Source organism: Pipistrellus kuhlii, unplaced genomic scaffold (genome assembly GCF_014108245.1).
Source record: "Pipistrellus kuhlii isolate mPipKuh1 unplaced genomic scaffold, mPipKuh1.p scaffold_m20_p_3, whole genome shotgun sequence".
NCBI classification, from domain to species: Eukaryota; Metazoa; Chordata; class Mammalia; order Chiroptera; family Vespertilionidae; genus Pipistrellus; species Pipistrellus kuhlii.
Genome location: NW_023425529.1, coordinates 26689741 through 26703375, shown reverse-complemented (window position 1 = coordinate 26703375; position 13635 = coordinate 26689741). Strand labels below are relative to the sequence as shown.

The window sequence follows — 13635 nt, the reverse complement described above, 5'->3', positions numbered from 1 at the left end:
TTTCTTTTTTTATGGGGTATTAATCATTTTGATATTTTAATGTGTGTTTTTTCTACTCTCCTCTTGTTCTTTTTATTAACCTATTTATATTTATATGTGAACTTTGGCCAACATTTAAAATCCCATATGCAAAAGAAGCAAAAAATTGGCTCATATGAAAGAAATTGTTTTCCTCTAAGGGGAGGGATTTGGGTGATTGGGTGGAAAAGGCGAGGTTTAACCAAAAGAGAAAGAGAGAGAGAGAGAGAGAGAGAGAGAGAGAGAGAGAGAGAGAGAGAGACTGACTCTGACTGATCAAAAGGAAATGCACACTTTTTTGCATCTCTTACCATCTCTGATTTATTTTTCCTTTTTATGATTATCTTCTACCTTCCACATGGAATTTTTCATTCTTTAAAAAAACTATGTCTGTTTTATTTGGAAAAACTCTAGAAAAGAATAAAATGCTTTATGGAACCATATTATATATTTTAATATATTAGTCATTTTCAAAATAGAAATTCCAAACTGTAAAAATAAATCCAACTAAATACTAAGATTGTTTAAATTGCTTTTATATCCATCAACTCATATGTCTGAATACTAAAAAAGGTGATAATCACTGATTAAAACTTTATCTTAAGTGTAAGAGAAATATCAGTTTTGATGTAAAATACTTTAGGAAATTTTAGCAAAAGATTTTATGGGAAAAAGATGACTAGCTAAAAGAATTCCTTTTTGGTTAAAAGGAAAGAATATTACAATAACCACATGAATATATTATAACAGATTCCTTGAAAGAGAGTGCTACCTAATTTCAGACTAAATTGAGAAATTGTTTTAATTGAAGATACAACAGGAAAAAGAAACACTGAGGTGTTTGGGACCTCAATATTTAGTCATAACTCCAAATAAATAAGTGATCTTTAAATATCCACAAGATTATTCTGAATGGCCCATTTCATATAAAAGTACAAAGAAAGCTTGATGTTTTCCTTTTTACTGATTGTTTTGGATAACAGCCTCCGACAGCATGCCGCTAATTCATTCTGCTTACAACAGGCGCTTGAGCTGGCTTGACATTTTACGTAGTCTCTGGGGATCCTAGTTGACATTTTAAAGGGTTTCTAAGCATTTTATAATACCCTAAAATCTGGTTTTAATAAGCCATTCTGCTGAAATTGTTAACATAAGGAATCACCTTTTACTGTTTGGCACTGGATCAGGGACTGGGGGACATCTTTTTCCGATTAGATATACAGTAGTTGGAGTAAAATGAGCAAATTCATTACAGACTCCATGGAGATGACAATGGTGCTCAGCTCAAATGCCTCATTTTTATTGTATTGCTGGGTTTGGACTGGAAAGAAGCACTTCCGAGACTGTATTTCTTTTTTCCTTTTTTTTTTTTTTTTTTTTTTGAGCATCAACCATTTTGTATTGATCCTTCCTCTTTGTCATCAGAAGGAATACCCCATGTCCTTCTCTGTTTTTAATTGTAAAAGACCAGTCTTCCGATAAAAGAGGGAACTTACTCCCTGTACATGGTTCAGGGTGAGCAATCAGCCACACCCAAATCAGTCCGATGTTTTCATGCTTTTGGAAACATAGGAAACGCTTTTCTACCATTCTCCTCTAGTGGGTTTCAAGGGTTCGTGTCACAGTTCCATACAGGGGTTGTACCTGCAAAGCCATTGAAACCAAACCTAACTTGTCACGTGGTGAACCCTACTCAGAAGTTACTACTAGTCAGTAAAAATGGCACTTGCTACCAAACTAAAATACTGTTGTACCCTGTAGTAATGGAATTAGCCTTTTGTCCCAGTCAGTGCTTAAACTATCTTTTTTGTTGTTATTAATGCTCACCTGAGAATATTTTTTTAATTGCTTTTCAGAGAGAGTGGAAAGGAGGGAGAGAGTGGGGAGAGAGAGAGAGAAACATCGATGTGAGAGAAACCCATAAACTGGTTGCCTCCCGCACATCCCTGATTGGGGGTGGGGAGCAAGCCTCAACCCAGATATGTGCCCTTGACTGGGAATCAACCCCATGACCTGATTCTCTAACCATATAGCAACACCAGCCAGGGTGCTATCTTTTTTAAAATACACCAATAATGAACTATCAGAAAGGGAAAATATGAAAACAACCCCATTTGCAATTGCATAAAAAATGTAAATGTCTAGGAATAAATTTAACCAAAGAAATAAAAAGGCCGTACTTGGAAAATTATTAAACTCTCTTAAATTTTAGCTTTAAAAGGACTAGTAACTATGCTCTGGTAACATTTTAAAATGTATCTTAGAATTTAGCGATAATTCTAGAGAAATGATGCTAGTAAGTGTCTAAATATTGTGTAATTCTGGGTCATGCCAGATTTAGAAGCCAACTTCTCTGAAAATTAATTCATCTTTTATTATAGATAGCTATCACACACACACACACACACACACACACACACACACACACACACACACACATTCTGTCTCTGCATTTTAGCCATACCCAACTTTCCTTAAGTTCATCTAATCCGCCTTCCTACTGCAAGGCCTTGACCATGCCATTCCTCCCCCACAGGATGCTCTTCTCTCTCTCTGATACCTATCGGAGTCACTTCTGCAGCAGAGCCCTCTCACCTACAGAAGACTGATTCCACCTCTTTACCATATGTTCTTACAGCCTCTGGAACTTTCCTTAACGCTAATTAAAAAAATAAATTGTATAATTAGATGTTTAGTATATTTTCCTCCCCTGCAAGAAGAGAAGAACCATTAACAATTCACTGCTGCATAGCCAGTAATTAATACAGCATCATGCATGGAGTGGGAAATCTAAAAAGAGTTTTCACCTACCAAGGCAGGTTACTCTGAGGCAGAAACAGTTCCTTTCCTTAGAGAAACATATTCTTTCTTAACTTAAAGACTATGCAGACTTTGGAAAGAATCACTGGCCATTCTATTCAAAATGAAAATGCTATGTTGTTGTTATTATTGTTGTTGTTGTTGTTGTTGTGGTTGTTGTTGTTGTTCTGTGTGGTTGGTGACAAAGGTAGCCAGTGAATTGTAAGTCAACCATTCTTGACCCATGATTTAGTGTATTTATTCAGTAAATTTATTTTGCTCAGCTCACTTTTCAGTCCCTGATACGAAGTCTAATATTCTGGTATACTGTACATACTTACAAGAAACTCCACAAAAAGAATTGATCCCGAGTTCAATCGTGTGATAGTTTTATTTGTGTATTTATTTGCCATGAGAACAACATGATGGTTTTCAAGTACTTCTGGAGAGTAATGTTGGGCAATAAGGAATCTGAGCCAGTACCTATAACTAACAATGTTGGACACTGCTAATTACACACAAGTTTGATAAAGGAATGGAAAAATAAATTCCAGTATTTGAACTGTAACCTTGTTTCTGTTGTAAATAGAACAAAATCATATTGTCTGCCTAGATTGTAAAAATTTGTTTATAAATCTTTGTAACACCTGTATGGATATACTAATACCCACCCATGCAGCATCTGTCCCACTAGGAAATAATTCTAACTGAAGAGTTACTGTCCCTTTCCTTGTGTTCCTTTAAAACAGTTAACAGGCATGTTGGTGGAATTCCCTGCAAGAACTATTTATCAGGAGCAATTTGCATTTGAGATGTGGAATTATGTCTGGGTAATGAACCCATTTAAAAGCTTGTAAGATCTTGCTTAGAGCAGGTAAAAGCAGCAGTGCCCACATGTATTCGATGGGGATCTCCTAATTTTGGTTATTTGGCTCTTTTTTGAATTTGGAAAGGGTTGAGCTGAATTTTTTCAGATAAACACACTCCATCTGCAAATAGATTTTTTTCACATGTTCAATAAAAAAAATAAACATTATTCCTACGACTCCTTTTAGTACTACACATAGCCATTCTGATAGGAGCTACACTTTAAATTTTATCTCTATTGAGAATTAGCATAAACTATTTGTAATTAAGCTTCAAGAGTAGTTTTTGCATTCCTAGCTAAATACAAAACAAAATTAAAAGTGAAAAGGAGGGGAAATCAATTTGGGTTAATATTAGTAATGCATACTATATGACAGGAAGTAACATCTCTATATATTATTGAAAGTGTTTTATTAAAAGTCTTCCTTGTTAATGTAATTCTGACCTCGGCTAAAGCATATTTAGTAGGTAGGTTATATGTATTTTAAGACATACATTGTTGCATACTTTCAATTCCATCAAACCTGACCTTGAGTCACAAATCTTCAATTTAATAGTTGTGTAGCCTTGGTTAAGTTACTTCACCTCCTGAACTTCAATTTTTTTTTAACCTATGGAAGTAGATATAAAAGCTATCTATCTTATAGGATTGTGGTGAAAAATAAAATGAAACAATTTATGTAAAAGTGTAGCATAGTCCCTAGCACACACAGTAAACCGTGCATGTTCATTAATAGAATATTTTATTAAAATTGTAGTAAAGTGATTATTCTTGTAAATATACGTAAACATTTTGAGAAAATGACAATTATATATGATTAGTAGCTCTGCGCACGAATCTGTAGCTCACCAGTAGCTCGCTGCTGCCCTCCTGTAGCTCTCCCCCACCCCGCCAGCTTGCTGCCCTGCCCCCTCCTTAGCTCTCTGCTTCCTGCTTGTAGCTCGCTGCCTCACCCTCCTGCTGAACTGAGATCTGGTCAATACTCAGTGGGTCTTTATGCTTCACAGCGTAACTACCATTTGCATATTACATCTTTATTACTTAGGATATACATTAGAAACCTTTGTAGTAATATACCCCTACATAAAAATATTCAACACTAGATAATTAACCTCAGATTCAAAATATGTAATGAGTTTTTGCATAACTTTTTAGTTCACACTTGAATTCTATCATGGTCTAATGTATGAATGAAAGATATACCCATTAAATTACCTATAAGCTGTGAAGTACAATACATACTGGACCAGTTTGGCTACCTTATTCATTTGTGCCAGGAAAAATACATCGATTGCCCAGCGTTCGTACCTTTGGGTGCAGTTTCTCTGAGGACAGAACCCCTAACACTTCCATCCTGACGGAATCTCATCTCTTGAGTCAAAGCCCGCGAATCAAAAACACAATCATGTACTTCTGGGTTTGGGCCAACATTTTTACTTCAGATGTTCACGTTCTCAGGTGTTATCTTTTGAGGATCCTCGGCAGCTGTGCAAACTGGAATCCTAACCTTCTTTTCCCCACAGGGTCTCGCTGGAAAGCTATGACAAACCTAGAGAAACAGCCATATTATGAGGAGCAAGCCCGGCTCAGCAAGCAGCACCTGGAGAAGTACCCCGACTACAAATACAAGCCCAGGCCCAAGCGCACCTGCCTCGTGGACGGCAAGAAGCTGCGCATCGGGGAGTACAAGGCCATCATGCGGAACCGGCGGCAGGAGATGCGGCAATACTTCAACGTTGGGTATGGACCACTCCGTGGTGGTTTCCTAGAGAACACTCCTGTTGAATGGGAGGGGAAACATGCTTGTGTAGTTGGCAAAGCGAGGTGTTGAAAAAGAACCTGAACACAGTGTCTTTTCAGAGAATTAATTCTGTCCCCACATGATCCTGGAAGAGAGAATCCCACCATGTCCATGCACTCCGAGCCCCTGAACAATAGCTATCACTTGAGCTTTGTAAATGGCTGGTTTGAAAATCTAAATATCTGAAAGTAAATGATTTTTTTAATATTGTTTTTTAAATACTCTTTATTGATTTTATATAGGGAGGAAGAGAGAGGGATAGAAAGCTAGAAACATCTCTGAGAGAGAAACATTGACCAGCTGCCTCCTGCACACCACCTACCGGGGATGTGCCCGCAACCAATGTACATGCCCTTGACCGTAATCAAACCTGGGACCCTTCAGTCCGCAGGCCGATGCTCTATCCACTGAGCCAAACTGGTTCTGGCAAAAGTGAATGATTTTGAAGTTCGCTCTTCAAAATTCAGAAGTTTAGCTAGTTCTTTTCCTTGTTGATTGTCATTACTTCCAAGGCTTCACAGAGATAAAGGCCACCACAACTAACAATGTGGTTGAGAGGATACAACATAAATATGATTTGGAAAGAAAGAAATACCGGTTTCTGGGCTTAGAGGGGTTTCTGGGTGATCAAAGCACATAGGGGGTCTTTGTAGGGCACACAAATTAGGAACTCTATTTTAGGGCACAAGCAGGTGTGAGAAAGTTCTCTTCTGAATTAAGAATGCAGCTCTTGCCTGGTCTGTGTGGCTCAGGTGGTTGAGCGTCCTTCCATGCTCAGGGAGGTCACTGGGTCTGTTCCTGGGCAGGGCACATACTCAGGTTTCCTGTTTTATCCTCAGGAGTGGGGTGTGTAGAAGGCAGCTGGTGGATGTTTCTCCCTCATTGATGTTTTGCTCTCTCCCTCTCCCTTTCTCTGAAATCAGTATATATGAAGAATGCAGCTCTCATAACCCATGCACACAGACAGTAATGTGATGAAGGCCTGGAGGAGGGTGAGGCAAAGGGGGAGGAAACTGGGGGCATCTGTAATAGAGTCAACAATTTAAAAAAATATTGATTTCAGACAGGAAGGGAGAGAGAGATAGAAAGAGAGAGAGAGAGAGAGGAACATCAATGATGAGAGAGAATCATTGATTGGCTGGCTCCTGCATGCCCCCCACCTGGGATCAAGCCCACAACCCAGGCATGTTCCCTGACCAGAAATCAAACTGTGACCTCCTAGTTTATAGGTCAATTCTCAACAGTGAGCCACAGTGTTCGGTCTAGTCAACAATTTTTTAAAATGCAGCTCTCGGGATGTTTTATTTTTTCCTACCTTTTTAGCGGGAGCACCCCATAATATTCTACCTGAAACTGCATCACTTTTGCAGAATTTTCTCAAAAAATATAGAAATAAAATTGCTCGTATTTGGAACAGAAATAAGTAAGATCCTAAGAGCTTTTTAGAATAAATACTGTAATGAAAAATGGTCAGTGGATACCTTAGAAAAAACCTTTTCAAATCTGCCCCACCCCCTCCATTCATGATGAAAGGATCATCATGCTCTGTCTGGGTTCTATGGTTTATACACCAGTGCATGGCTCTTTTCAAAGCTGAGATGAAACTCAACAGTCCTTAGAGAAGTAGTGAACAAATGAACGTATGAATGAACGAAAGAATGCATGAATGAACACCATTTATTAATCCCTTTTTACTAGGACTAGCCCATAATTTGTAGCTCCCATGGTAAAATGAAAATACAGGGGTCCCTGTTAAAAATTTTTTAAGAACTAAAGGCCCAGTGCACAAAATTTGTTCACTGGGAAGGGGGGGGATTCCTCTCAACCCAGCCTGCACCTCTCCAATGCAGGACCCCTTGGGGGATGTCCAACTGCCGGTTTAGTCCTGATCCCAGAGATCTGGCCTAAACTGGCAGTCAGACAACCCTCTCACAATCCTGAACCACTGGCTCCTAATTGCTCAGCTTCCTGCCTGCCAGCCTTGTCATCCCCAACTGCCTCTCCCTGCCAGCCTAGTTGCTCCTAACTTCCCACCCCCACTGGCCTGGTCACCCCTTACTGCCTTCCCTGTCAGCCTGGTCAACCCAAACTGCCCCCTCTTCCAGCCTTGTTGCCCCTAACTCCCTCCCTCCCCCACTGGCCTGGTCACCCCAACTGCCCTTCCCCTGCCAGCCTAATCACCCCCAACTGCCCCCCCTGCTAACCTGGTTGCCCCCAACTGCACCTCCCGCCCCACCAGTCTGGTTGCCCCTAACTGCCTCCCCCACCCCCAACGTGGGGGGAAAAGGAGACTTATGTAATACAAACAATAAAGAATTTAAGTTAAAAATTTATTAAGAATTTTAAGACTGTGACAATAGACCTTTAAGACAAGGATAGAATATTTCTAAGCTCTGAGGCCTGTGTGGTTTCAGAGATTGTCCTCCCATAAGACTGGCCCTGTTTCCTACCCCCATCTAAAACTATGTCAGGGACTAAGTGGAATGTGATATTATTCAGTTCTGGTCAGTTCTGGAAATCGATTACTTTCAGAGCTCTAATACTTTGGGATTTTTCCATTAAAATTGAATTGTAATTATTTTTTAAATTTTTTCTGCATGCTGAAATGAAGGAGAAATGAACTAGGGGTTAAGGACTTGGGTTCTTTTGCTTAATCTTTCTGCATCTCCATTTTTTTCATGAAAGAGAATAGTAACAAAACAGAATTTATCTTAAAACATGTAACGGATAACACATATGTCTTATAATCTGTAAAGCATTACATGGAAGTAAGACATTAGAATCAAAGTAGGATACAACTTTTACATGTTGGGCCATAGGATGAAAATCACTGCCTTAGTGTTGGATACACTGAGCAAATTAATTATATATATAGCAAGGCCCCCTCTAACTGCTCACTCACCACGGTCTCTTTTGGGGCGTTTCTCTTCTACAGGCAACAAACACAGATCCCCATCGCTACTGCTGGTGTTGTGTACCCTGGAGCCATCACCATGGCTGGGATGCCCTCCCCTCACCTGCCCTCCGAGCACTCAAGCGTGTCCAGCAGCCCCGAGCCGGGCATGCCCGTCACCCAGAGCACTTATGGCGTGAAAGGAGAGGAGCCACATATCAAAGAAGAGATACAGGCCGAGGACATCAACGGAGAGATTTATGATGAATACGACGAGGAAGAGGATGATCCAGATGTAGATTATGGGAGTGACAGTGAAAACCATATCGCAGGACAAGCCAACTGATAAGGGTCAAAAGATTGCCGAGACTTTAGGACTTGAAGAAGCCCTAGCTGGTTCATCCTTACCAGTGGCCAAGCACATTAACTTTCTCATACACTGACTGTTACTTTAACTGTTAGTCTTAAATAGTTGGGACATCAGCTGACTAATAGACCTCAGCCTCAAAAGGCTTGGAAAGGAAAAAAAAAATATATATATATACAACAAGCAAACAACAATATCAACAACAAGAGATTGAAATAAGCTATGGGTAAAATAATGCCAGTAATTCAGCTGCTACATCCAAGCACTGAAGTCTTACCCGTCAACTTTTTTTTTTTTTTTAATAAACTTTATGGCTGTTTGTTCTACAATGTTCTAGAAATTCTCACTCAGGTACACAGTGCCAACAAGTGGCTTGTGAATGTGTTTTGTTGTTTTGTGCTACAATTTTTAAAAAGAAATAAGTTTTGTTTTGTTTTGGGGGTTTTCTGGGGTTTTCCTTTTTCCTTTCCTCCTCTCCTTACTTTTCTGGGTTTTTTTGTTTTGTTTTTTTGTAATGCACCTGACAGAAAAAAAGAAAGATGAATTTCTCTTTACTTCTTTCCACCTTCTCCATCTCTATATTTTAAAGATGGAAGTCTGTGCATGGGGGGGAAGGGGGGAAAAGAGCCTGTTTTGAACTTCCTTGCTATCCATCACAAAATAAGCAATTATGTATTTTCTTTAGAGGACTTTATTGCACACCACACTACATCTTTGAGCAAGTGCCAAATTTGTACTGACGTGTTGACCCAGTTCATTTCTTTCCTTTTTCTTTTTCCTGTTCCTTCTTAAGTTAGGACAGTGTTATATCTTAGACAATCCCTTGAAAAACCTAAAATACCAGCAGCTGGTGAAATTTGACTTTTTTTTTTTTTTTAATGGAAACTGTAGGTGCTGTTCTCAGGTGAAAAAAAAAAGAGAGAGAGAGAGGAAGAGAGAGAGAGAGAGAAGAAATTTAGAGAAAAATATTTTCTGATCTTGGATTTTTGTGTGTATGTATGTGTGTGATTATGGTACTAATAGGAATAACGTTGGACCATTGTGAGTTAAACCCACACCTGGGGATGAAATCCCACATCCTCCTAAGTGACTGGTCTGGAAGCAACCTTGACCTTGACTTTGCACTTCAAATGACAACTTAACCAATATAGGGCTCAGAAATTATATTTTTAAATGTCTAATTTAACGATTATTGGATGAATCAGGTGGCCCTGTGTAATAGACGTGTGCATGTATAATATGGAAGCTACTAGCAAACTGCTCCCAGAAGTCCCTTCTCCCTGGTCAGTTGGTTTCACTAATGTTTGCTACTTAATGATTTCTGTTTGTTTTTCCTGTTGATAACATCAAGCAAAAGCATTTGCTGTTTTCCTTGAATACATTTGCCCATGTTCCAGAAATAGAGAATTAGCTTTTTTCTTTGAAATTCCATGAGGACATGGAATTTATGATTTTCATAAGGTATCTTTCATCTTTCCATGACACGCGGTGGAGGCCATTTGCATTTCAGAATTGTGGGCCACGCGCATCTCATACAAAAAGCAGGATTTTATTAAAAGTCATCACAGCCCAACGCAATAGAACCTGGCTGAACCCGGTAGACCCTTGCCACTGTGCTTCCCAATCAGAGGAAGCCACTGGAGTCCAAGTTGAGGTTCCAGCGGAGAGTGTGATAGAGCAACAGTGGACAGTGACGGGACTGCTGGTTTCAGTTTTGCCAGCCAGATGCTAAGGCACTGTGGGCCTTGTACAAAAAAAATGCCAACTCATTGGAAGTCAGATGCCATTATTTGGGCAGAAGCATCAAACAGTAAATACTCCAACCAGTAGTTTGGAAGTGCCGTGATTTTAACTCCAGCCATCACTTTCCTGTCCCACCCCACCCCCCAACCCCACCCTACAATTTGATTTTTACATATAAGTAAGGGGAAAAAAAGTCCTTTTTTATTTTTCTCTCTCTCAAAAGACTTGCTCTGGGGTTTTGCTTGGAGGGGCTGATCATATCCTGCATGTCAGAGGTTTTGTTTTGTTTGTTTTTCTGTTTGTTTTTGATGACTGTATTTTCATTTGAACTGCCTCTTTTTGCTAGTGTTGTAATAATGATGATGATGATAAAAAATAATAATAGTAATAATAATAATAATAATAATGGTCAGCTGTTCCCAGATTAGTAAGTTATGTATAATTTATTTCTCCCTTTCTATTTTATTCTGCTCTGATTTGGAAGTGCAGCCAATAAGCTGTTAGATATTTAAAATGAATTTTCATACACACACACACACACACACACACACACATTTGCCCAGATAATTTTACTGTTCCTTACATAAGTTTTCTCCCTTAAAAAAAATCTGGCCCCAATAATGTCAAGTTCTGGTGTTTAATACAAAGGAGTGAATTAATAGGAAGGTCACATTCCATCTTAATTAACTTATGCTCTCATCAGTCATTTTAGTTATTTAATTACCACAGTCATCTAGAGCCAATTTTTTTGTTTTTGTTTTTGTTTGTTCCATTTTGTTTTCAAGCACTCTGGATAAGAAAAAAAATAGACACTTGTTTTTATATCGTTATTTTGTACAATGTGAAAACAGATTTTAAAAAATTTGTTCTCTGTCTTCATTAAGAAATTCTCTCTGATTTATGTGGGTTCACGTCTCACATTTGCTGGATACTTATTTTTCCCCATGTTATACAAGCACTTGGTTTTCATTTCATGACTTCAGCCTACAAGAATACTTTGTTTTAGCTCCAGGTAGCTGCCACTTGATGGCATTCAAGGCTGAAACCAATTCTAACACACATACCAGTAAATTGACAAAACACTTCTGTTTGGTCTTTTTATGTTTGTTTGTTTTTATTTTGTTTTATTTAAAAGGGAAAAGAAAATTGTTAATGGTGACCTTTAACTGCTGAAATTCAGTTAACTTTATTTAGTTACATTTATGTCATGGAGACTAAACTGCGTGACTGAAACAAAAGCAAGTTCATGGCCCTGCATTATATTCTCTTGTTCTGACATCTAACTCACTAGTGTTACCATTTCTTTGCCTTCATTTTCCCCAAAAGAACAAAAAAAAAATTACATTAATGTTTAAAGTGCTTTGAAATCATTTGATAAAGGTGCTATGAATAGCAACATACTGTGTTAACACATTGCCTTTCTGGCATTTGATTGGTTTATAAATTTTTTTAGAGGATCTTAAAACCTTGTATTCTTTTTCTGTGCCCCATGATGACCAAAAAGATAAGGTAGAGGAAATGAAAGATTAAACTAAAATTAACATAACCTCCCTCCCCTCTACTTTCTTTCCCTTTCTCCCCATTTACCCCCTCTCTCTCTCTCTCTCTCTCTCTCACACACACACACACACACACACACACACACACACACTTACCCCAGTACAGAGGAATAATCCTGCCAAAATTCTATTTTTTTATGGCTGTTGTAATCAGTTCCTCTGAAAATAGTCATGTTTTAATATGGATCTAAAAGAACATTACTGAAGAAAAATAAGTTAAAGTTGCTCATTTACAAATTGCTAACAATTTGGCTACCTACTACAATTGGATAAAATACAGAAGTACTCTTCAGTACACTTATACCTAAATTAGTTAAGTCAATTTTTAACATTTATTTGGCAACTGCAGTTTAGAGGTAACCATGTGTAAAATCCCTCCCAAAGAACATAATCATTATTGAAACCAAATCATCTTATAAGGAACAAATATAAGGGTCTTCTTTGGGGAAATTATGTCATAGGTTTGATTTCTGGAGTAAACTTTTACCTTAATTCATTTAAAGATCATTATCTTTAAGTATTTCATGGTCCAATTTCAGATATTTTCTTAGTCCAGAAGTTGTTACTGTTCCAGAAGAAAGCTCTTAGATCAGTTTTAAACGTCAGAAATAATTACATTTTCAATCATTCTAATAGGTAAATTATTGAATTGTAATAAACAGCTGTATATTTACAAACAGGTTTATAAGAGATTTGTTTATCAAGTGAATAGTAAAAAACTATGGGGTCTGCAAGGAAAAATATGAAGCCCACTAAAAGTGGTTCAGATATCTCTTTGTCTTATAGGGTGTAGGTTTTCGTTTAGACAGGCTTTTACAGTATTTAATTTTAAATTTCCTATAACTCTCAGTTTCCCAGGTTGAAGATGATGTTGTGTTGAGTTTTCTACTGATTGATTCCTGTCCTCCCCAGTGTATCTGTCACTGGTTCATTATAACAGTATTTATATAGCTCCACTGGCTCTAAAGCTCTTAGTCCTTCTAACATTTTGGATTTTATGAGTAAAAATTGTTTTTAAAAGTAGAAAAGAGACAATCAAATGCCTGGAGCTTAAAACAAAGTATGTGCAACCTACCATCTCACTTGAAATTTAATAAAATAAATAATTATGTAAATATAACATAGAGTTATAGATTTATATTTTGTTCATAACACATAGTGTAATATAAGTTGTATATTTTCATGTTTTTGGTTTTATGTTATCATTCATGCCACAATAAAAATAAAACAGGAGTTTATGTACTCTTAAAAAAAAAAGATGTGGGTTGCCACCAACCTGTTTTTTGTTTTTTTGTTTTTGCATTCTTTTTTTTCAGTATTACTGCCATGCAAGGCACCAATAAAAACAGCAAATGTGTTCTTTACCTATTTTACTGTGTTTCTTTTCACAATTATTATTATGAAGGGGTAATCAGTTTTATTATGAAAAGAGAGAAAGTATCAAAAATAATTTTGTTTTCCATATAAATAACTCCACTTCCTGAAGTTGACTTTGAACTGAAAACTAGGAGTTTACTTCTTAAAGGTGGACATCCTGGAAAAGATAGACCGATCTTGTTATAATGCATCTATGTCATCAGACAGGGA

At 37.7% G+C, this 13635-nt stretch overlaps 1 protein-coding gene across 11 annotated transcripts in view; it reads left to right on the top strand.

The window, feature by feature from the left end:
- The window catches only part of SOX5 (SRY-box transcription factor 5), a 941098-nt gene extending 927686 nt beyond the window's left edge, over positions 1 to 13412 (top strand). For all 11 annotated transcript variants that reach the window (XM_045587843.1, XM_036455682.2, XM_045587842.1 and 8 more), the window contains 2 exons: positions 5209 to 5425; positions 8422 to 13412. In XM_045587843.1, the coding sequence (XP_045443799.1) occupies positions 5209 to 5425; positions 8422 to 8725 (521 nt within the window). In that variant the 3' untranslated portion in view covers positions 8726 to 13412. The remainder of the gene's footprint in view (positions 1 to 5208; positions 5426 to 8421) is intronic.
- The last annotated feature ends 223 nt before the right edge of the window (positions 13413 to 13635 follow it).